At 40.5% G+C, this 22,190-nt stretch overlaps 3 protein-coding genes across 3 annotated transcripts; 2 read left to right on the top strand and 1 right to left on the bottom strand.

Annotated features, from left to right (window-relative positions):
* Positions 1–275: 275 nt before the first annotated feature.
* Positions 276–2,296, bottom strand: LOC107701388 (uncharacterized). The gene is made up of 2 exons (XM_016503387.1): positions 1,442–2,296; positions 276–1,333 (listed from the first exon to the last, which is right to left on the bottom strand). The coding sequence occupies exon 2, from the start codon at positions 1,073–1,075 to the stop codon at positions 401–403; it is 675 nt and encodes a 224-aa protein (XP_016358873.1). The 5' UTR covers positions 1,076–1,333; positions 1,442–2,296; the 3' UTR covers positions 276–400.
* Positions 2,297–4,934: 2,638 nt separating this feature from the next.
* ccdc112 (coiled-coil domain containing 112) lies at positions 4,935–12,544 on the top strand. Its single transcript, XM_016503386.1, has 9 exons — positions 4,935–5,192; positions 5,291–5,385; positions 7,753–7,842; positions 7,921–7,996; positions 8,065–8,437; positions 9,489–9,875; positions 9,952–10,047; positions 11,295–11,425; positions 11,506–12,544. Exons 1-9 carry the CDS (start codon positions 5,146–5,148, stop codon positions 11,534–11,536), a joined length of 1,326 nt encoding a protein of 441 aa, XP_016358872.1. The 5' UTR covers positions 4,935–5,145; the 3' UTR covers positions 11,537–12,544.
* Positions 12,545–13,209: 665 nt separating this feature from the next.
* On the top strand, positions 13,210–21,593 carry LOC107701383 (geranylgeranyl transferase type-1 subunit beta-like). The gene is given in 5 exon segments (XM_016503380.1): positions 13,210–13,784; positions 21,189–21,261; positions 21,332–21,416; positions 21,418–21,441; positions 21,443–21,593. Coding segments are annotated over 5 exon segments (429 nt in total). The 5' UTR covers positions 13,210–13,688.
* The last annotated feature ends 597 nt before the right edge of the window (positions 21,594–22,190 follow it).

Genomic DNA, 22,190 nt, shown 5'->3' with positions numbered 1-22,190 from the left:
GCTTTTGAGCTTCAGAGTCACATATATGTTTATTGTCTTCAAGTTTCATCAGTTAAAATTTCTCTATCTGCATTTTATTCAGCAGATAACTGGATGCCTTTGTCCATATTAGGGATTTCCTGGAGCGTAGTCAGTAGTATTACTTCAGCGCTGAGTATGTGGAGTTTCTGCGCAAGGGTGCCCTCTGGCTTCCAGTATGAATTAAACAGTCATTACGTTACGTGTGTGTGCTCCGTAATGCTTATAACACCTTATTTTAGGTAAAAATAGGAAAGAGAATACTTTTCTCTAAAGAAACAGGATTCCCTGAATTATCGTAATTGATATCATTATCGCAATAAATTCCAGAAGTTATCATGATATATTTTTAAGCCCATATTGTCCAGTCCTAAACGTCACACTATTCCAACACACTATTTCCCCATTTAATACCGTAAAGCTGCTCTGACACTATCTGCATTGTAAAAAGCACTCGACTCACACTGTTCCAAACCGTTATGATTCGCAGGTGCTGTCCATCATCCTGCACCTCATCTGTCTGCTGGAGAAAGTGCCGTGCACCGTGGAGCAGGACCACTTCAAGAAAGAGACCATCTACAAGTTCCTGAAGCTGCAGGCCTGCGGGAAGAACGGCTTCAGTCCGCTGCACCTGGCGGTGGACAGGAACACCACCTGCGTGGGCCGCTACCCCGTCTGCAAGTTCCCCTCCTTCCAGGTGGCTTCTATCCTGCTGTAGTGCGGCGCAGACGTGAACTGCCGCGACGAGGACGACAACAGCCCTCTGCATGTGGCTGCGTCCAACAACCACCCCGACATCATGAACCTGCTGATCTCCTGCGGCACGCACTTCGACAGCACCAACTCCCTCAAGCAGACGGCCTGCGACCTGCTGGACCAGAAGGAGCTGGCCAAGAACCTGATCCAGCCCATCAACCACACCACGCTGCAGTGTCTGGCGGCGCGCGCCATCATCAAACACGGCCTGGCGTACCGCGGGAACATCCCCGAGCGGCTGGAGGCCTTCGTGCTGCTGCACAGATAGTGCTTCGCTCGGAGCCCTGCTGCGTTTCTTCATCGCCTTTGCTTTCTCTATGCAGAGACGGTCGGAGCGGTGGGTTCGGTTCTGCCAGCGTGAGCCAGCATTAGGGCGATAAATCCATATGGATTCTGAGATCTTCTGAATGCATCACGATTCTCTCTGGAATGGATTCTGAGCTTATATTTTAACAGCAGATGGCGCTCTACTCTAGTTTTTATCTGCTCACTCAAATGCTCATGAAGAAGAGCGCTTGTGCGTTCGGCTGAGTCTGTAACTTCACCTCGGCTCACAATGCTTTTATGACGCCAGTTAGGGTTGCAAAGAGGTGGAAAATTTCCAAAAATCCCTGGAATATTCCAAAAAATCCTGGAAAGTTTCCAAAATTTACTGGAAATGTTCCACCTTTTTGCAACCCTACGCCAGATTAATGTAAACACAGCCCATTGTGAACACCCTTGTAATTTGCGTCAACTTTTTCGAATCTTATGAATGATTATTTTAGGTTCGAGTATGTGTAAGGATTTGGAGACGAGCAGAGTTCGGCTGATTCTGAAGCATGCTGTGTTCAAAACTAAGCTCAGAATCGACTGGAGAAAGAATTGCGACGCATTCGGAAAATCTCAGAATCGATGCGGAATCATTTCTCGATTCGCGATGCATGGGTTTATTTTCCCAGCCCTTGCGAGCGTTACGACGTGCTTGATGTTTGCCGATACCATAAGTGCTTTTATTCTTCCTATGCACAGGCTGTAATATGGGACTGTTCTGTGTTACTGGATTGTGCCACGTGTTCATGCGACTGCCTGTTTTTGGTCATCTTTTCCTCTCTGTCTCCTGATCCGATGGAGGAACGGCCTGCTCGAGGAAACGCGTCTCTGTTGAATGTTTAATCTTTGAACCCAAACCAACCTCCCAATTGTTATCGCACCGCACGTGCTGGCGTTTCGCGGTTTAAACCAGCGGCCACATTACCAGCTCTGCTTGAAGTCTGAGTTTGTGATGATGATGATGATGATGATGGAATCTTCAGCTCTGTGTAGTTTAAGTTCAGCTTCAGATACTTTTGTGCGGTTTGAACTCAAGGGCTTTCGATTCTCTTACAGGCACAATACACTAGTAAATAAAACAAATGTACAGTCAAAGGACTTGCACTTTATTGCAGTGAAATTTGATATTCATATTACGATAGCATAAAGCTTGTTGATGTCCTTAGAACATAATTGACAATAAACCTCTGTTGCACTTGAGTGTTTGTGTTTTTTTTCAGGTGTGAAGGGGATCTCTCTTCTCTTTGTGCTGTTTTACAGTGAGTCATTAGATGTCATCACAGACAGTGTTTTTGTGTGGAAACACCAGTAGAATCACATCTAAAGAGCTGAAACACATTCAGGTGCTCTCTGGAGAAAACCCTGCAAATATTCAGTGACTGCGATGCTTTGATAGTTGGTGTATTGACTCTGTTTGCGGATGCTGTATATGTGTTTTATTCTCTTGTTTTCCTGGTTCTATACGATTTGTGTTTTCTGATGACTCGGAGAGGTACGGAGACGAAGCGTTCTTCAGACTCGACCCGGCGTGAGGTATTCCTGAGGAGTGTTTATGGAAGTGTGATGAACGAGACACTCGGCTTCTGTGAGTGCTGCAGCAGATCATCATTGATGCGGACAGACATCTAGACATGCTGCTCTGAAAGAGATCAGTCTCTAAAACAACCATAAAACATTTATCAACTGAAGAAATGTTCACAAAAGTACTTTTTTGAATGACTCACTTGTAGAGTCATTGCTCTTTGATTTCTTTGGCAGATGTTGCACATGGATTGGTTTCTGTGTAAAACTCTATGAGAGTTTGTGTGCAACGCTGGCTCCGGTCAAAAAATTGAACTCGGAGCAGTGTGCAGATCTTCTGGATGCCTTGTGTTAGATGTGCTACTGGGAACCTGCAGTGAACCTAATGGGTGTTGTTTGCATGTCCAAAGGCGTCTTTACACTAAGTTACAGCTGTTTAAAATTCAGTGTAAAGACAGTGCAGCATAAAAGCCAGACTAAACTACGCCTGCTCTTAGCCTCCTCGCACCCCAGGATCACAGTACTGATTAAAGGTGCAATAGCTGTGTAAATGCTTTTATGCATTTACAGGTGATTTAACTTTTTAACAAATGTGCCTAAAACACGCAGGACTAGACCAGATGCATTGTTGACTAAACTAAAACTTTATTCAGTCAAACCTAATGAATCCAGATGTCCAAGAGGAAAATAGTGAAAACAAATACAGTAAATATTAACGTCATTAGTGCAAAGTGCGTTTTCGTACAATAAGCTTGACTTGCTGCCTCCAACACAGGTACAGATGACCAAATACTTAGTGATAAAAATGAAGGCTTTGATTTGAATATTTGCTCCAGACTTCACTGACGGGCAGATTATGTGTTGTCCTATTGCATAGAGATGTTTCGAAGCGACAGAATTACAGCTGTTCAGAACCTCTGCTATGCTTTATGTACTGTATGTGAATCTTCCAAAAACCTGTGGTCGGGGTCAGCCGGGGTCAGCGGTACGGCAGAAATTACGGTTAGCTGATTAATAGCCCAAAGAAAGTAGCATTGCATTGACCTTCAAGACACTATGCACTAAACCGGGTTTGTTTGGCATTTCAAACTCTACAGTGACTCTCTATGACAGGAGGATAAAGAGGGAGAAATAAATAAACAGTCCAGCAAATTCTCTCTGTGTCGCCCTGGAGGCTCAATCTATTAATGCTCCCAGATAATTGTGTCTCTCATCAATGGGGATCTACTATCACAGATATGATGGAGCTCAGCGCCACGATACTGTTACATCAGCACCGAGTAAAGCGGATCATCTTCTCCATCTGTCTCCGCTGCACCACTGATCGATCGGTGAGAGTTCGTTGTCCTGTTCCTATTGGAGCTGTTAGAATGGCCAAGGGTCAGCGACCTCCACGTAACACTGATCGTGCAGAGCAAACCGTAAGTCGTAGAGAGCTGAAACTGGGAGGGATGGTAGTACTCACACCGCCTACAACGTGACCAAGGCTCGCCCCAATCGGCCTGACGGGGGCGCTACAGCGATCAAAAGTACGAAATCGCCCATAAACCGTCGGTCGCAGACTCGAGAGTTTTAAGTCGTTGGAATCCTTGGCTCACGCCGGACAAAACACACGCCTCCGATTCAATCGTCAGACGAAACTTTCGGGTATTTTGGATTTTTTGAAAAAACTAATTTTTTGCAAAATAGTCCTAGGTTTTGTTTTTAATCCGATCGGAACCAAACCAGTGCAGGAAGATTCTCCGGAGAGTGAATATCAATAATTATCAAAAAAAGTTCAACTTTTGACTCTCTGTCGCAAAGGGGAGCCAAAACGTTTGAAAGGGGCGCCAAAACGTTTGAAAGGGGCAGGGCCGCCTTTACTAAAACAGCTATAACTTTAGAACGGAATGAGATATCTTCGCCAAACTCACAACACGCATGTAAGAGCTGAATCTGAGGTCACGTAAAAAAAATTAAATAAATAAAAGTCACGAAGCGTGGCCACTTAGTGGTGTTATAGGAGGGGAAAAAACATAAAAACGGCCGTATACGCAACCATTTGTCCTATCGACATGAAAATCGTGTGCACGGTCCAAAGTGCCGCAAGTGTCTATAAGGACACATAGCATGCATCCGAAAATTAATCGAAACATCCACACAAAAAAGTTATATACTATAAAGTATGACAATAAATTCAAGCTTCAATATAAGATAATAAAGCCAAGCACACATTAAGTACTTAACAGATAAATGCTTAACGTAATATATACGATAATTATTAAATATATGATAGCAAAAACATTACAGACTACTCACCGTGCTCTCTCGTTGTCAATAACTCCGCCCCTCACTTCCGGTTCTGGTGCCGCGGGTCTCTCACTTCGGCGGACGTCGTTAGTGCGTCGTTACCATAGCAACAGTTCAAACAAAGCCGCGCACAGATCGGTGGCTGATATTTGACGTGTTTCGCTCGGGTTCTCGCTGCGTCTGATTAACGATTATTACAGCCGTTCGCTTATAGTTATAGTTTCTGTTTTGCATCGCGCTTATGACCAAATGTCTGTGGCGGGTTTTCAGCGGGAAGCGGAAGCTCTCAGAAGACTGTGAGTGCGTCTGATTGTGTTTCACAGAGTTCCTCGTGTCTGTGTGGTTTATTAGAGATGTCTCTCTTCATTCATTGATTATTGATTTATTCACTCAGAGTGTGTAAAGAGGAGAGAGAGGCGAGGAGGCACGAGCTCAGAGACGCTTCTCGCGCGCTCCGGGATCACATGAAGGCGCAGCTCCTGGCGGACAGTAAGAACTTGGAGGCTTACTCATAGTTTATATTTCACTGTAATACACTTGTTAATCTTCGCAGTATCAGAGGTGTAATCGCGTTCATTCAGTCTCATCACCGCAACGGCACCGCAGGGTTGCCATGTCCGCTGTTTTCCCTCAAATTAGGGTTGCCAAGTCCGCGGTTTTCCCTCAAGGTAGGGTTGCCAAGTCCGCGGTTTTCCCTCAGATTAGGGTTGTCAAGTCTGTTGTTTTCCCTCAAGGTAGGGTTGCCAAGTCCGCTGTTTTCCCTCAAAGTAGGGTTGCCAAGTCCGCTGTTTTCCCTCAAAGTAGGGTTGCCAAGTCCGCTGTTTTCCCTCAAAGTAGGGTTGCCAAGTCCGCTGTTTTCCCTCAAAGTAGGGTTGCCAAGTCCGCTGTTTTCCCTCAAAGTAGGGTTGCCAAGTCCGCTGTTTTCCCTCAAAGTAGGGTTGCCAAGTCCGCTGTTTTCCCTCAAAGTAGGGTTGCCAAGTCCGCTGTTTTCCCTCAAAGTAGGGTTGCCAAGTCCGCTGTTTTCCCTCAAAGTAGGGTTGCCAAGTCCGCTGTTTTCCCTCAGATTAGGGTTGTCAAGTCTGTTGTTTTCCCTCAGATTAGGGTTGCCAAGTCCGCGGTTTTCCCTCAAAGTAGGGTTGCCAAGTCCTTTCCCTCAAGGTAGGGTTGCCAAGTCCGCTGTTTTCCCTCAAGGTAGGGTTGCCAAGTCCGCTGTTTTCCCTCAAGGTAGGGTTGCCAAGTCCGCTGTTTTCCCTCAGATTAGGGTTGTCAAGTCTGTTGTTTTCCCTCAAATTAGGGTTGCCAAATCCGCTGTTTTCCCTCAGATTAGGGTTGCCAAGTCCGCTGTTTTCCCTCAAGGTAGGGTTGCCAAGTCCGCTGTTTTCCCTCAAGGTAGGGTTGCCAAGTCTGCTGTTTTCCCTCAAGGTAGGGTTGCCAAGTCCGCTGTTTTCCCTCAAACTAGGGTTGCCAAGTCCGCTGTTTCCCCTCAGATTAGGGTTGTCAAGTCTGCTGTTTTCCCTCAAGGTAGGGTTGCCAAGTCCGCTGTTTTCCCTCAAATTAGGGTTGCCAAGTCCGCTGTTTTCCATTCAAGGCACGGTTGGGATATTCTGAAACACTTAATGTGTAGTAAATACTGATAAAATTATTAGGCTAATATTAATAACCTCATTAATAATATTACTATTAAAAAAACGCGTAAGGTAGGCTAATGAACGAAGATGGTGATTTAAAAATAGTAATACCAAATCTGTTTACATTTTATATTACGCACAGAAAAGCAGATAAGCCAAGAAGAGCCGTGTTTTCACTCCCATAGACAAAACATTATAAAAAACTAGTAAATAGTGTATATTTTTATTAACATATAACATTTGGGCTTTTATCAGAGTTTTTTTATATTAAGCCACGTTAAAAGCGTGCTTTTCTATGGGGGAGAAAACGCTTATCGTGCAATTCAGCTCATATTTTGGGCTCATCTGCTTACATGTTCACAGTACATATTTTTAATACATATCTTTTGTATAATCTTCATTAAGCCGCGTTAAGCGTTTACTGCAAGCTGTACAGTAAACAGGAAGTGTTTGTCTGAACTCAACTGGTTTAACTTAATAATTTAATTATTAATTATAAATTAATGATTAACTTAATAATTTAATGACTTTCAATAAAACATTTGCAGTGGGTGTTTTTATGCATGAGTTTTTGTTGCATTTACACAGTTTGACCAGCAGGTGTCAGCGATTCGAGCTTCGAAACAGTGAATAATTTCCCATGCAATTGATTCAAAGCTTCAAAAGCTTAGTTTCTTCCATCTCTAGTGCTACTTTTAAAATTTTATCGCTGGTTGTGGTTAAAATTTTGACCTATTGCATAAATTGTATTTGACTTAAAAATGCGTATTGAAATATGTTACCCATTTTATATTCCACCAGTGATAAAACTGTGCTCTATGATGAGACAAAAGAGGGAAATTTTAGTGAGGAGGGGTCTCATTTAGCTCATTTATGATTACTACTACCCCATACAGTGATTTCCAAGTTAAAACTGCATAATGCATAAAGGTCCTTGCACACTGAGTCCGAAATTTTCGTATGCATTTTTTAGTTTTTTAGTATTCGTCATCCTTTCCTATCAAAATGCTTGCTACGGATGCGAAAAAGCAGAAAATCGAACCTGATCTGAATTTTTTTATGACGGACGAAAGTTTCGGAGGCAGTGTGCAATGACCTTTAGAGTGAGTGTAAAATATCTGTTTCCAGTGTGGGAGTTGTGATGTTTGGGTTCGGGTCATTTGGGCTAGTTTGGTTACTCAGATCTGCACTGAGATGTGATATTAACATCGGCTGGTTTGTCCGTCAGTCATGAAAGTTCAGCAGCAGCTGCAGAAACTCAAGAACGGCGTCTTCAGATTCCAGGAGCAGCTGATGGATGTCAAACCGTCTCCAGACGGTGAGCACAACACTGACCCTTTACCACAGAACTATTGTGTTTAACGCTGCACATGCATTCATTTCTGTTGAATTTCAGTGATCGAGAAATTAAGAGAGACCATGAGCGATATTGAGAACTCCATCAATGCTTTCAAAGACACGCAGCATCAGAGGTACGATGTCTGTTTCTGCTGAGATGTCCCGAGTGCATTCCTTCTCTCAAACCCCTCGTCTGCTGCAGTTTTGAGGAGCTCCTGAAAGACGAGAGGAGCGTGTGGCAGGAGATCTGCGCCTTCGAGAGGAAGATGGACTCGTGGTGTGTGCCGGTGAGAGCAGACGGCGGTCCTCCTCGCTCAGAGAAGCCCTGCGACTGGAGGAGTCTCCCGGCCGAGGTGACGGCGCTGCAGACCTTCCTCCAGCAGACGGGAGGCCGAGACGGCGGCTGGGACGAGTTTGACCACCGCAGCTTCCTGAAGGTGTGGACCAAGCACAGAGGAAAGCCCTCGTACAGACACGAAGCACGGCTTTATCTGCCTGGGAAGACGGAGGAGGAGGTGAAGCGGCACGAGGACTGGTTTCTGGAGCTGCGCCGGCTGCAGGAGGACAAGAGAGAGGTGATGAGCTTCTGCATTAAAGGGATAGCTCAGACAACAATTAAAACTCTCTCATTAACCCCTTTAATCACAAATCTTTTCCAGATATGAAAATATCCAGATCATGTGTCAGCTTTTGAAATAATCAATAATTATTTTTTGAACATTTTTTGAAAAATGTTTTAATTGTGAGCGGTGGGATAATGTTTATACCGAATTAACATATTTCTGCAGTCATCAAAATTGCTATATATCTCAGCCCAGCTATTTTAAACTCCGTTTAGGATTACTATTACGCATAAAAACTCTTATACAACATACAGAGATAAAAGACAAAAAATACAACCATCAACGTATTTCAAATTTGTTACTTTATTGTAACATGTATCATAAAATTGTTATATTAGTGCTACAACATCAATATTGTAACTTATTTGTAACATTTGAACTTTTAATTTAGTGCAATATTTTGTCATTGCAACATTTTAACAACTGCGACTGGATTTAAATGTAAACCTAAGTTCACTGTTATCCCAGCGGTCACTATTGTGACTGTTTACTCATTCTGTGACCACACTCAACAAAACTGAATATATGTGACCCTGGACCACAAAACCAGTCTTAAGTGTCAATTGTTCAAAATTAACATTTAACATTTATGCATCAACTGAAAGCTGAATAAATAATCTTTCCATTGATGTATGGTTTGTTAGGATAGGACAATATTTGGCTGAGATACAACTATTTGAAAATCTGGAATCTGAGGGTGCAAAAAAATCTAAATATTGAGAAAATCATCTTTAAAGTTGTCCAAATGAAGTTCTTAGCAATGCATATTACTAATCAAAAATTAAGTTTTGATATATTCACGGTAGGACATTTACAAAATATCTTCTTGGAACATAATCTTTACTTAATATCCTAATGATTTTTGGCATAAAAGAGAAATGTATAATTTTGACCCATACAATGTATTGTTGGCTATTGCTATAAATATACCCCAGCGACTTAACACTGCTTTTGTGCTGCAGGGTCACAAATATAACTGGTTTTGTGGCGTTCTGTCCTCCAGGCCATCTGTAAATGGCGAGCGTGGAAGCAGAGAGAGCGGGAGCTGCAGCGGGAGCAGCGTGACGCAGACGAGGAGCCGCAGGAGGACGAGGAGCAGGAGGAGCAGCGCAGGGAGGCGTCTGAGCGTCTGGAGGTCTGGAGGAGACGCAGAACACAGCAGAGAGATGAGGAGCGACAGCAGCGGCTCAGAGACCAGATCCTGCAGACGAGAAGAGCTAAAGAAGAGCGGCGGCGACAGCTGGAGCTCAAGCTGCTCGTGGAGGCGCACCTGCAGCAGAAGAAGGAGCAGGAGGAGCTGCGTGTGCTGGAGGAGGAGGCGCAGGAGCAGGCGGAGAGACAGGAGCGCCAGCGGCAGGCAGCTGAAGGCATCAGACGCTTTCAGGAGCGAGTGAGCCGAGCTCTGTGTGTTAGACACTGAAGCTGGTGTTCACTCTGGTACTCAGTGACTCTCTCTCTCTCGTCAGGACTCTCGCCGCCTCGAGGAGAAGCTGCAGGAGAAACAGAGTAAAGAGCAGGAGCAGAGCGAGCGGCAGAGGACGCTAGATAAACTGAAGGACAAGGTTTGCTCAAGGGACATTAGAACTGTACAAAATATATTTAAAAATATAAAACTTGCCATATTTGCATAAAATGTTTCAAAATATATTTAGATAAACTTATTTTCCACCAGTATATTTTTTTTGTCTATTTTTGAAAATGTATTTTAAAAATATTAATATATTTTTTATCAGAACATTTTTTCAAAACATATTTTGCCCTATATATTTCAATCCAATAAAATACTTAATTTGTTGTCTGTAATGTATGAACATGTAAGAAACAATACACACACACATATATATATATATATATATATACACTACCAGTCAAAAGCTTTTAAAGATTTTGTTTTTTTAAAGAAGTCTCTTCTGCTCAGCAAGCCTGCATTTATTTAAACCAAAATACAGCAAAAGCAGTAATATTGAGAAATATTATTATAATTTAAAACAGCTGTTTTCTATGTGAATCTCTGTTAAACTGTAATGTATTTCTGTGATGCGCAGCTGTATTTTCAGCATCATTACTCCAGTCTTCAGTGTCACATGATCTTCAGAAATCAGTATAATATGATGATTTGCTGCTTGAGAAAATTTGTTTTTTTTTAAATATTAAAGTCTCTTCTGCTCAGCAAGCCTGCATTTATTTAAACCAAAATACAGCAAAAGCAGTAATATTGAGAAATATTATTATAATTTAAAACAGCTGTTTTCTATGTGAATCTCTGTTAAACTGTAATGTATTTCTGTGATGCGCAGCTGTATTTTCAGCATCATTACTCCAGTCTTCAGTGTCACATGATCTTCAGAAATCATTCTAATATGATGATTTGCTGCTTGAGAAAATTTGTTTTTTTTTTAAATATTATTATCAATATTTAAAACAGTTGAGTAAATTTTTTCAGGATTCTTTGAATAGAAAGATCCAAAGATCAGCATTTATCTGAAATAACAAGCTTTTGTAACATTATACACTATTCCATTCAAAAGCTTGGAGTCAGTACAATTATTTTTGGGAAAGAAATTATAGAAATTAACACTTTTATTTAGCAAGGATGCTTTGATCAGAAGTGATGATAAAGACATTTCTAATGTTACAAAAGATTTCTATTTCAGATAAATGCTGTTCTTCTGAACTTTCTATCCATCAAAGAAACCTGACAAAAATGTAACCGTTTTCAACACTGATAATAATCAGAAATGTTACTTCAGCAGCAAATCAGCATATTAGAATGATTTCTGAAGTGTGTTGTTTGTGACTCTGTCCTCAGGTGGAGGTTCACATCGGCCGCGATCCGTCTAGACTCTGGAGGCTCACTAAAGTGTGGCAGGAGCGCACTAAAGAGATCGGGCCGTCGGGGCCCGGAGCCGGAGCCGGAGCCGTGCTTCACATCTTCCACAGGTACGTGTTACTATCACTCAGAGGTCAGAGCGAGCCGGCGTGTGCTGTCAGATCATCGTGTCTGTGTGTGTTCTCCACAGAGCTGTTCCAGCATGGAGACAAGACTCATGAAACATCCACCGCTTCGACTGGAAGTGTGTCAGAATGAACTGCAGTGTAAATGAGCTTTCTCTTCATGTTAATGGAGGCATCAGTTTGATTAAACCGTTTTATACTAGTGATGTTACGTTCACCACGGAAGCTTCGAAGCTTGTATCAAACCCAGCGCATTTCACACTGAAGCACTGTACTGGAGCTTGACCTCGGGCTTCATGGAAGACGAGACCTGTTGAAGAATCGATAGAAAGACAGCCCAGATTGTGCTGTGTTAGTGATGCACCGATCATAGCTGATTCAGATTCAGTTTTGTGATCTATGAGAGAATCAACTAAATTACAAAGTCACTTGCAATCTTTTTTTTTTATTTCAGAAAACGTATAATACAGACAACATCAGGGAAATCTTTGACAACATTTACACTTACATCAGCAACGAGATAAACCTGGGTTTACGCTCACATCATAATAGAGTTAACGTGTCACTTGCAATCTTTATTTGTTAATTATCTGGAGATGCGTTACAATATTTACATAATATTGTTTCAAAATTAAATCTAACCCTTAGAAACTCACCAGAAGGGTAAATACCATATAACATTTTCTTTAGTTTTGGGCTGAACTGGAAATTTGAAATATGAGGTTCTAATATGTTTAAGCATTCGTTTGTCAAAGAAAAGATCCAGATGATTTCTTACAGACCTGTAGTTGAAGATTTGTCTAATATAATCGTTTGTACATTTCTTACTTTTAAACTCAGCTGGCCCAAGCTATAGTGCGTGAATCGGTGTAAATCGACTATATAATAACCTTTCATAATAGTTTTAAGTCCAGAGCTGGAATTACTGTGAAACCCATGTTTAAGAGTAAAAGCACTGTAATCCAACACCTCTGCAGCATCATCAAAGACATCCTTTGAAGAGCAAATATTTCTACAAAACCAATCCTCATAAAAAAGTGATTTATTTCTGTGTAGAGTATACTTATTATTCCATATTGAAGAATTATGTGGTGTAAAGTTATGGGTGTGTGCTAATTTCCAATATCGCAAAACTTGATGAAGTTTAGAAATATCGAAGTAAGGTTAACGCTGTAAACAAAGCGAAGCTGCTGCACACGAGCAGTTGTATGAGTTGGATTGTATAATTTCAGGATTTAAAGAAAAATCAGAACGGTCTGGCTTCAGCTTTGTGACATTATGCTACATTAAACATCTGCATGAAACAGAAAGGTTGAGAGCGCTGATCTGTAAGAGAATCATCAGAGATTGAGACGCAGATGCTCTCTCTGCCAGCAGGCGGCGCTCATGGGACAGATACAGCGTTTCCTTGGTTACCGCTGTAAACAACACCAAGCTGCACTGAACAAATACCACTTTATTCGAGGTAAAAGCAGAAAATGGCATTGCCATCTACACTTTTCTCAACACAGTCAGTTCCCTCAGTGATGCATTAATATAACCACAACCCCAGTTCAATACTTATATTTTCTTCCTATATTTCGAGCATCGTGAACAGTATTTAGCGTCATGAATTTTTCTTTATCACTGCCTCAGTCGATCCCGAAATAACAGACAAATGAGTACAAAAATGGAGAAATGTAATGTATTTTTGTACTTATTTTACTGTTATTTTCGGGATTATATGGGATTCGGGATATTACATTATAATGCATTAGTTTTTTGGGGGGGGGATATCGTAATGCATATGAAGCTCAAATTAACTTTACCTACGAAATAACCGTGTAAGGACTGAGGCAGATTTAAAATAGATTTAATTTATGAATTTTTGATTAATGTATGTTGCTGCCAGTACGCCCACACAAAAGACTGACTTTGACAATGACCATTATTTATATACAATACAATACAGCACAGCCTCGGCTGCAGAAGCAGCGGCGCTGTTCCTTCTTATCACCACTAGATGGCCACAGCATAAACCGCTTCGAGTAATGAACTTTTGTCCGATACAATAGTGCTGAAAGCTTCGCTGGTTCAGAACGCTTCTTTCTCTTCGCCATTACTATTTTATACATTATAACGCGTCTGTTTGTGATTCATTAAGAACTGAGGAGCAGCAGCAGCGCGTATAGTGTGCAGGACTCTTATTTTGCCGCGTGTTCGTGCAGCGGAAGCGGAAGCGGCGCGCTGACCGTGTTTCTTCTGAGCGATGATGGCGGATTCTGATCAGGAGCAGGACGATGCGGTTCTTCCAGCGCTGCCTGCACGTGCTTCCCGAGAGATACGCGCCGTACGAGACCAGCAGGTAACCCAGCACCGGGAAACACACACACACACACACACACACTCTACAAAGCTTTGTGTGTAAACTCATCCACTTCTGTTCTTTGAAGGAGAAACGAGGCTGTCGTAGCGTGAAGTAAAGTGTGTTTATCGTCACAATCTAATCACTGTATTCTTCATTTAATATTCTCCAGTCATTAGTGTTTACAACAAGCACAGAGACAGAGCGCGTTTAGGCCACGCCCACCGGTGGAAACAGTCCCGCCCTCTCCATTGACTGTATAGAGGGAAGCTGCCTCCTTGTCATTATTTCTGACTTATAATAAAAAGCAGAACAATATCTAAAGCTGCTCTGTGACGAGATATACAGTATGGCATGGTTTTCAGATTATGACGCGAGTCGCTCTAACTATAGTTTATGATGTTTATTTGGATTAAACGCTGTTCTTCACTACATAAACACTACAGTCTGACTGGATGACATGACATGAGATTTTACTGTCCTTAAAGATAAAGGCCAGAAATATCTCGGTCATATTTTCACCATTTGGCTTATTAATAATAACAATAACTTCAGCAATAATAATAATGATGATAGTAATAATCAGGGCGGGGAAATCTCGCACTCATCCAGGCCACACAGAGAGAAAGGGACCAAAATCACACCTTGTGGGGTACAACACTCGTCACTGGAGCAGTACTCTTAAAAGGACATCTTTGTTCCTTTTTTTTTTTTTTTTTTACCCCTAATACATATTAGTTACAGTAGTATCTCGGAGACGCTGAACATGCCTTTTCAGATGGTTTCGTGGTGCTCGTTGTTGTATTTTAAAACACAATTTTCAGCTGACATTATAGCATTTAAAATAAAATGATCCCAAATGTAACTGTGGCGCGTGTGGCTGTGCTGCAGTCAGTGAACCGCTTCCATCGGCGCTGCTGCAGCAAAACACTGTTGCTCACATCAAACATTATCATCTGAGTATTATGACCAGTACTTCTTTTGATCCTGTTCCGGAAAATGTCAGATTTTGAATTTTTGCGTTCCGGTAGGCCTATTTGTTTTTAATAATCCGGCATTTACAGTGCATCAGATCGTGACGGAGCGAGCGCGGGTTTGGCTAGATGTATTTGGAGGTTATTGCTCGCGTCTCATTCGGCACAAATACAAATGTTTCCATATTCGCAATGTATTTGAATGTTAAACTATTATTTATAATGTAAACTAGGCTTGTGCTTTACACGCATTCGCGTATAGACGGAAAAGATCCTCTTCACATGAGCAAAAACGTCCTTAACAGCAGAGTGGACCGGGATACTACGGTCTATTTAAACTGACCAGTGTAACCTGTTATATGTTTGGTTGACTGTATTTTATTTTGATAATGAACAGACTGCGATGTAAGTGTGAATTGCTAGAATATGTGGGGTGTGTGTGAGGTGCCGGCGCGATCCAACAGCTGAAACATAAAAAAAAAACATTTTTGGAGTAAGATATAATCCGCAAAAGTGTTTACTTTTATGTTTGCGCACACACAATAAAAACAGAAGATTTGTGCTTTTGTAAAATAAAGCAAACAAACAGAATGCGCGCGGTCATCTCGGTTCTCGGTTTCCGTGAACTTGTTCATGGAGCGCTGCGCCACACTTCTGTTTTAAATCTGTTAGCTTAATTAAGTCGATATATTTTGCATATTTTTTTAATGAAAACAAATTTTGTTATTTTTATTTTAGGCCTATTTTGATATAACTTACATAGGCTATACATTTTCCTGAACGCATCCCATTTTGTCCCAGGGCTTGAAACCTGTGCCTAGGCTAGTCAGGTCCTGCAGAAACTCGTGAACGATGCTCGTATTGTTGTGTGCATCACCGTTTAGTGACAGCATTGAATGCTCCGGGAAAACGTGTTGTGAGTGTCGGTCACAGCGCATCCAGCTATTATTTATGTACAAATTATAAGCTCTGATTATGACACAAGTGAGGTATAAAAGAGGAGTAATTGGTTAGCTGGTAAATAGCCTACATTCACGCGCTTTCTTCTGGTTTGCCGGTTGGTCACAAATTTCCACAAATTTAATAATAGTTATTGTTTCTTTTCCTAAATCCTCACCGTCTCACCCTCTAATTTTGCAGGTTTATTTTATTGTCGTTCACTTTTAATCACTGTTTTCGCATCTCTTACTGTGGTGAACATGCGGGAAGAGAACTGTATTGGATGTAAAGCAAACTAACTATTATTCAAATAATTAGTGATTTGTGCAGCCATCAATTTCTCTGCAACCTTTGAGACAATATGTAAAATACTAATAGTTCTCAGAATGAACATCTCCAGCTTTGGATATAGGCACAATAACAGATGAGTCCAAGCACACGGGAACATGCCCTGAGGAACTGACGGGTTGGTAATGTTAGTGATAGGATTAACTCGTGACTCACTAAGCTCTTTCAGCATTACTACATCTATACCAAATATATCCTTTGCTCTGGATGGGTTAAGAGATGTAATTGTTCTTCTGAGACGGCTCTTAAAGTACGGGCTTGTTCCACTGTATTAACTGATAAACGTCTGTATACTCAGGACAGAAGCATTGTGCACTTCTGACCACAGAATTAATGAAGTAATGATTAAGTGCTTCGGCTACATCAGATGGATTATTAGTCAGCTTCCCGTTTACCATCGATTCAAGTGATGTCCTATCTCTCATTTGATCTCTTTTTAAACAGTTAAACTGATTCCAGGCTGTTTTAGAATGACCTCTTGCCTCGTCAGTTATTCTCAGGAATAAATCAGCCTTTGCTTTTCTCAGGGTCTTTACCAGCTTGTTCCATAACGCAACGAAATGTTGTCTATCATGACTTAACTTTGGTCTGTTCGCAGCTTTTAAAGCAAGATCCCTAAAATACCTGAATTCATCCAGGGACAGTGTGTTTTTTTTAGTTTTAGGATTACATTTACAGCTAAAATCTTTAATAGTGCTCTCTAATTTGTTGGAGAATATTAGACTGTCTTCCTCCTGATCTTTTCCGGTTAACAAAGTGCTCCATTTAATCTGATGCACTAGTCATCTAGTTTGTGTTTTGGCCTGCCATAAGAATCATATGTGACCCTGGAGCACAAAACCAGTCATAAGGGTCAATTTTTTGAAATTGAGATTTATGCATCATCTGAAAGCTGAATAAATAAGCTTTCCATTGATGTATGGTTTGTTAGGATAGGACAATATTTGGCTGAGATACAACTATTTGAAAATCTGGAATCTGAGGGTGCAAAAAAATCTAAATATTGAGAAAATCATCTTTAAAGTTGTCCAAATGAAGTTCTTAGCAATGCATATTACTAATCAAAAATTAAGTTTTGATATAGTTACGGTAGGAAATTTACAAAATATCTTCATGGAACATGATCTTTACTTAATATCCTAATGATTTTTGGCATAAAAGAGAAATGTATAATTTTGACCCATACAATGTATTGTTGGCTATTGCTACAAATATACCCCAGCGACTTAACACTGCTTTTGTGCTCCAGGGTCACATATTTTCTTATGAATTAATTGAATCTCTTACTAGATAATTTTCTGGCCACTAAAATCAAATTGTGGTCAGAAAGGCCTGTTAACACATTAAAAGTTTGTAAAATTCTCTCTGCTCGGTTACTAAAAATTAAATAAATTAGTTATTCTTGTAGGCCCATTAATCAGTAGCTTCAGATCGAAATGATCAGTTATCTGTCTGAGATTCTTTCTAACTGTTTTATCATCCCAATTAATATTAAAGTCTCCCATAATAATAACTTCTTTGTTGAAATCGCACTGTTTTAGTCATTGTTTCAAGTTTTCATAAAAACTAGAATTAGAAGATGGAGGACGATAAATTACAATTAATACAAACGACGTGTGGTGATCGAATCAGATTCAGACCAATACATTCGAGCGAGTTCATTACACTGGAGGCCAGATTTCACATTAATCATAACATCGTTCCTATACGCTTCTAATGCTGCTCAGAGGATTTACATGAAGCCATGTCTCAGATAAACAAAGAAGATCTAAATTAGAGTCTAATAAAAGATGATGAATTTGATCACGTTTTGATATAAGACTTCGTATATTCAGATGACCACCTAGACTTTAGGATCCCGAATTGTTCTTGATCCCCCTTTTCCTATTTTTTAAAATAGCTTGATTTACAAATTTCCTTTTTAGATTTTGCATAGACTTTGCAGACACTTGTGAAGCAGCTAAACCAGTCGTTTATAGCAAAGCAATCATGATAATTAGCCTGAAGCTTGACTTTGATGAAGTCGGGTTGATGGCTTTGAATGTTTCTGCACTCGCTTGTACAGAGATAAATAAATAAGAGTTACTGCTAAAATGTGCTTCCCATGTCCATCATTTCCCAAAGCATTGTGTGTTTGTTGGGCAGACCGATCAGCTTTATTAAGTATTTTCTCATTTGTTACCACGATTCGCAAAAAAGCTCAAATTAACAGGACTTAAAGTTAAAAAGCAAGCTGTGTAGTAAGAGAGCTGTGGCAACTGTGTATGAAGTGAACTAGCTTAAAGAGTTATTTAGTGTCATATGTTAATGTTAAAAATCCTGTGTAATATAACTTGTTTGCTGGTTTTTATTGTGTTTGTTATACTTTTGTTTTTGCCATGAAATTAGCCTCAATGCTGGCATGGTGTTAAATAAAAATATACTACTACTGCTATTTTTCTAAATTCACAACTTTCTAAACTGTTCACACTGCAAAAACAAGCATATCTAACTTAACCCACTCGCAGACCATTTGACTTATTTTAAGCAAAATTCACATAATCCAGTTTTTTTTTTTGCCTGGAAACAAGATTAAATATCTTCAGTCATTTTGCTTATCTTGTAAATGAATCTTAATTTAAGAATGTTTTGATATTTTGACTAGAAACAAGACAAAACTACTAAGTAAGATGAGCTTTTTTTTGCAGCGTATGGATTTGTTTTCTGCTGCAGGTGTTTTGAGAAGATATTTCATCAGCGGAACTGTTCTTAAACAACCGTGTAACACATTAAACGAGCTGGAGTTCGTTAAGTACGGCTCTGTGCGTGTACTCTTTGGGTTCCAGATACACAACGGTTTTATTCAGAGCTGTGTCTAACTGATTTATTTAAAAATGTATCACCTGAATGTATTTTAGAGTTTTTGTCTAGTGTGCATCTGAAATGTCTTTTATAACCTTTTGTTAATTGTGTACCTTGTATAATTTATTCAGAGATCACCATGAAAATAGCCTCAAAGCTGGCATGGTGTTAAAAAGTGAATAAATGACTCTTTGGGTTGCACCGGCAGACGCTGTCAGAGTCGTGAATCTGGATTCACACTGAGCTGATGGTCTGGGTTTCTGGGATGCTCTGCTCTTCTGTTCTCCTGTGCAGCTCACGATCGTGTTCTTTGCTCGGTCCGGTCTGGATGTGCTCGATGCTCTGCATGTCGTGGACAAGCCGGGTTTAATCGAGTGGATTTATTCCCTGCAGGTTCTTCCCACCGATGACAGTGAGTCTCTCACGCTTCACTCGTCTCATTTATCATGTGATAGAAGCTCTGTAACGCTTCTTCCCGTCTGCTTTCTCTTCTCTTGATGAACAGAGTCCAGTCTCAGACGCTGTGGCTTCCCCGCGCGGATCCTCACACACCGGCGTTCCCTACAGCAGCTCGACGGTAGACATTCTACTTGCTTTTTAATTTACTGTACAATTATACAATTTAAGATATTAAGTCTTGTTTTCTAAAAAAAAAAAAAAAGTCCATTGGCAAGTTCATGTTTTGAACAAACTCACTTCATTTTGATTTATTTCTCGGAAAACAAGTGTTCTTATTTATTTTTGCATCTGCAGTAAACGTGTCTTGATTTAAGGATGTTTGTACTGGAAAACAAGACAGAAATACTGAGGAAGAAAATCAGAAGTTATTTACATATTTTATTGTTTGTGAGCAGAGATATTCAGTCATTAAGCTGTTGTTTTTGTAAGCTGATTTATACACTAATGGAAATGTGTTGGAAGGTTTATTTTCAAAACTGTAACCCGTTTAATCCCACATTTTTCCCAGACATGAAAATATCCAAATGATGTGCCATTAGTAACCCTTTGAAATAATCAATAGTAATTTTTTGAAAATTCTTTGGAAAAGTGTGTGAAAAACTGTGTTTTACGGTCGTCACTATTGTGAGCGGCGGGATAATGTGTGTACTGAATTAACATATTTCTGCAGTCATCAAAATTATTATATATCTCAGCCCAGCTATTTTAAACTGTTTGATCACATTCTAGGGTTATTATTATGCATAAACACTCTTATACAACACTGACAGGAACACAGACATAAAAGACAAAAAATACAACCATCAACATATTCCAAAATTGTTACTTTATTGTAACATATATCATCAAATTGTTATATTAGTGCTACCAGTATTACATCAATATTGTAACTTATTTGTAACATTTGAACTTTTAATTTAGTGCAATATGTTGTCATTGCAACATTTTATTGCAGCATTCAACTGGATTTATATGTAAACCTAAGTTCACTGTTATCCCAGCGGTCACTATTGTGACTGTTTACTCATTCTGTGACCACACTCAACAAAACTGAATATATGTGAATTCATATATTAATACTTAAAGATAACCTATTAAATAGGCTTTTGTTTTGGAGCTTTGATGCAGTTAAAAACTATGCAGTCGCTGGCCTGCAGAGTCCACTCTAAACGTGCCTGTGGCAGTGTAAGTGAATCCTCATGATTACCCAGAAACACAAGTTATTCCCGCGGGTCAGTGGGGGTCAAAGGTCGAGCGGATCTCTGATGTAATCCAGCTCTTCCACACGGCTCACTCCTCGTGTGTCACACACAGACAGACGAGAGTAACTCACAGAACAGACGCAGAGCTCTCTGTAGGTCACACACTCCGTCTGTTTATACTCGTCTTTAGTGATGTGTGTTTTAGTCCCACTGCGTTTAAACCGATGCTTCAGCCAGAAATCATCATTCACTCGCCCTTATGTTATTCAGACATGACTTACTTTCTTCTGAGGAGCACAAAAGAAGATATATGTGTCCCTGCAGCACAAAGGCAGTGTTAAGTCGCTGGGGTATATTTGTAGCAATAGCCAACAATACATTGTATGGGTCAAAAGTAAAGATCATGTTCCATGAAGATATTTAGTAAATGTCCTACCGTAAATATATAAAAACTTAATTTTCACGTTTAGAAGAATGTTTGGGAACCGAACCACTTTGGACCCCGTTGACTTTCATCACAAGGATGAAGAACTAAAAACATCTTTTGTGTTCCACTGAAGCGAGTCGAACAGGTTTGAGTGACACGAGGGAGAGTAAATGATGACCGAATGATCATTCCTGACTAACTGATCTCATTACAGTATGTTGATGGCGCTGCTGTTGCTCAGTCGTATGACAGCGGCATCGGTCAGGGAGCTGGACTGGAGTCTCACGGTGAGTCACACACCTGTCTCCAGTCTCCGTCAGTGAAGCTGGTGATGATAACGGCTCTGTCTTCACTCAGGCGGATCCACGTTCTGTGCCGTGGCGTCTCTGTGCACGATGGGAAAGCTGCAGGAGGTGTTCAGTGAGCGAGAGCTGAAGCGGATCCAGACAGCAGAACGGCTTCCACGGCCTGCTACTCCTTCTGGCTCGGAGCCACGCTGCAGGTGCGTCACGTCTCTGTCGCCTCAGGACTCGAACCGTGGGATGAAGAGCAGAATCACGGAATCCAGGCACAAAAGCAGAGTTTACTGAATAACGAGGCATGCACTGCAAAAAAATGATTCTCTTGCTTAGTGTTTGTGTCTTGTGTTCTAGTATAAATAACTAAACGTTCTTGAATCAAGATGCATTTACAGTTATTTGCAAGTGTTATAACAAGTCTCAGTTAGCTTAGCGCAGTACACGTAGCAAGTTTTTTTTTTAATTATATAATAAATAAAAAGAAAAACAGACGGAATAGAAAAAGAAATAGAGCAAGCTAGTCAATCCAGAGACATGCAGGACAGATGAACGTGTGTGTGAGTGTGAGTGTGAGTGTGAGTGTGAGTGTGAATGTGTGTGTGTCTGTCAGTCGAAACTCAATACAGCAGACCTCGGTGTGTGTGAGTAGTGAATTTAGGTAAAGGGGTGCAGAGCCAGTGCTGGTTTTGTAGGCAAACATTGATATATATAATATATTGTTAATGATTTAGAATTTTTGATGATTAATTTAACCATTAAAAATTTAAATGAGGGGGAAAACATTGAATTTGGGAAAAGATAAGACTGATAAGATTAATTCTCTGTTGTTTACCAAGTCGACCATCACTAGTATTGTTTAGTGATCAGATCTCTTTTGTGTGAGTGTGAGTGTGAGTGTGAGTGTGAGTGTGAGTGTG

The sequence above is a fragment of the Sinocyclocheilus anshuiensis genome, unplaced genomic scaffold (genome assembly GCF_001515605.1).
Source record: "Sinocyclocheilus anshuiensis isolate Anshui unplaced genomic scaffold, SAMN03320099.WGS_v1.1 scaffold2328, whole genome shotgun sequence".
Taxonomy (NCBI): domain Eukaryota; kingdom Metazoa; phylum Chordata; class Actinopteri; order Cypriniformes; family Cyprinidae; genus Sinocyclocheilus; species Sinocyclocheilus anshuiensis.
The sequence above is the reverse complement of the archived record's forward strand: the minus strand, read 5'-3'. Positions and strand labels throughout refer to the sequence as shown.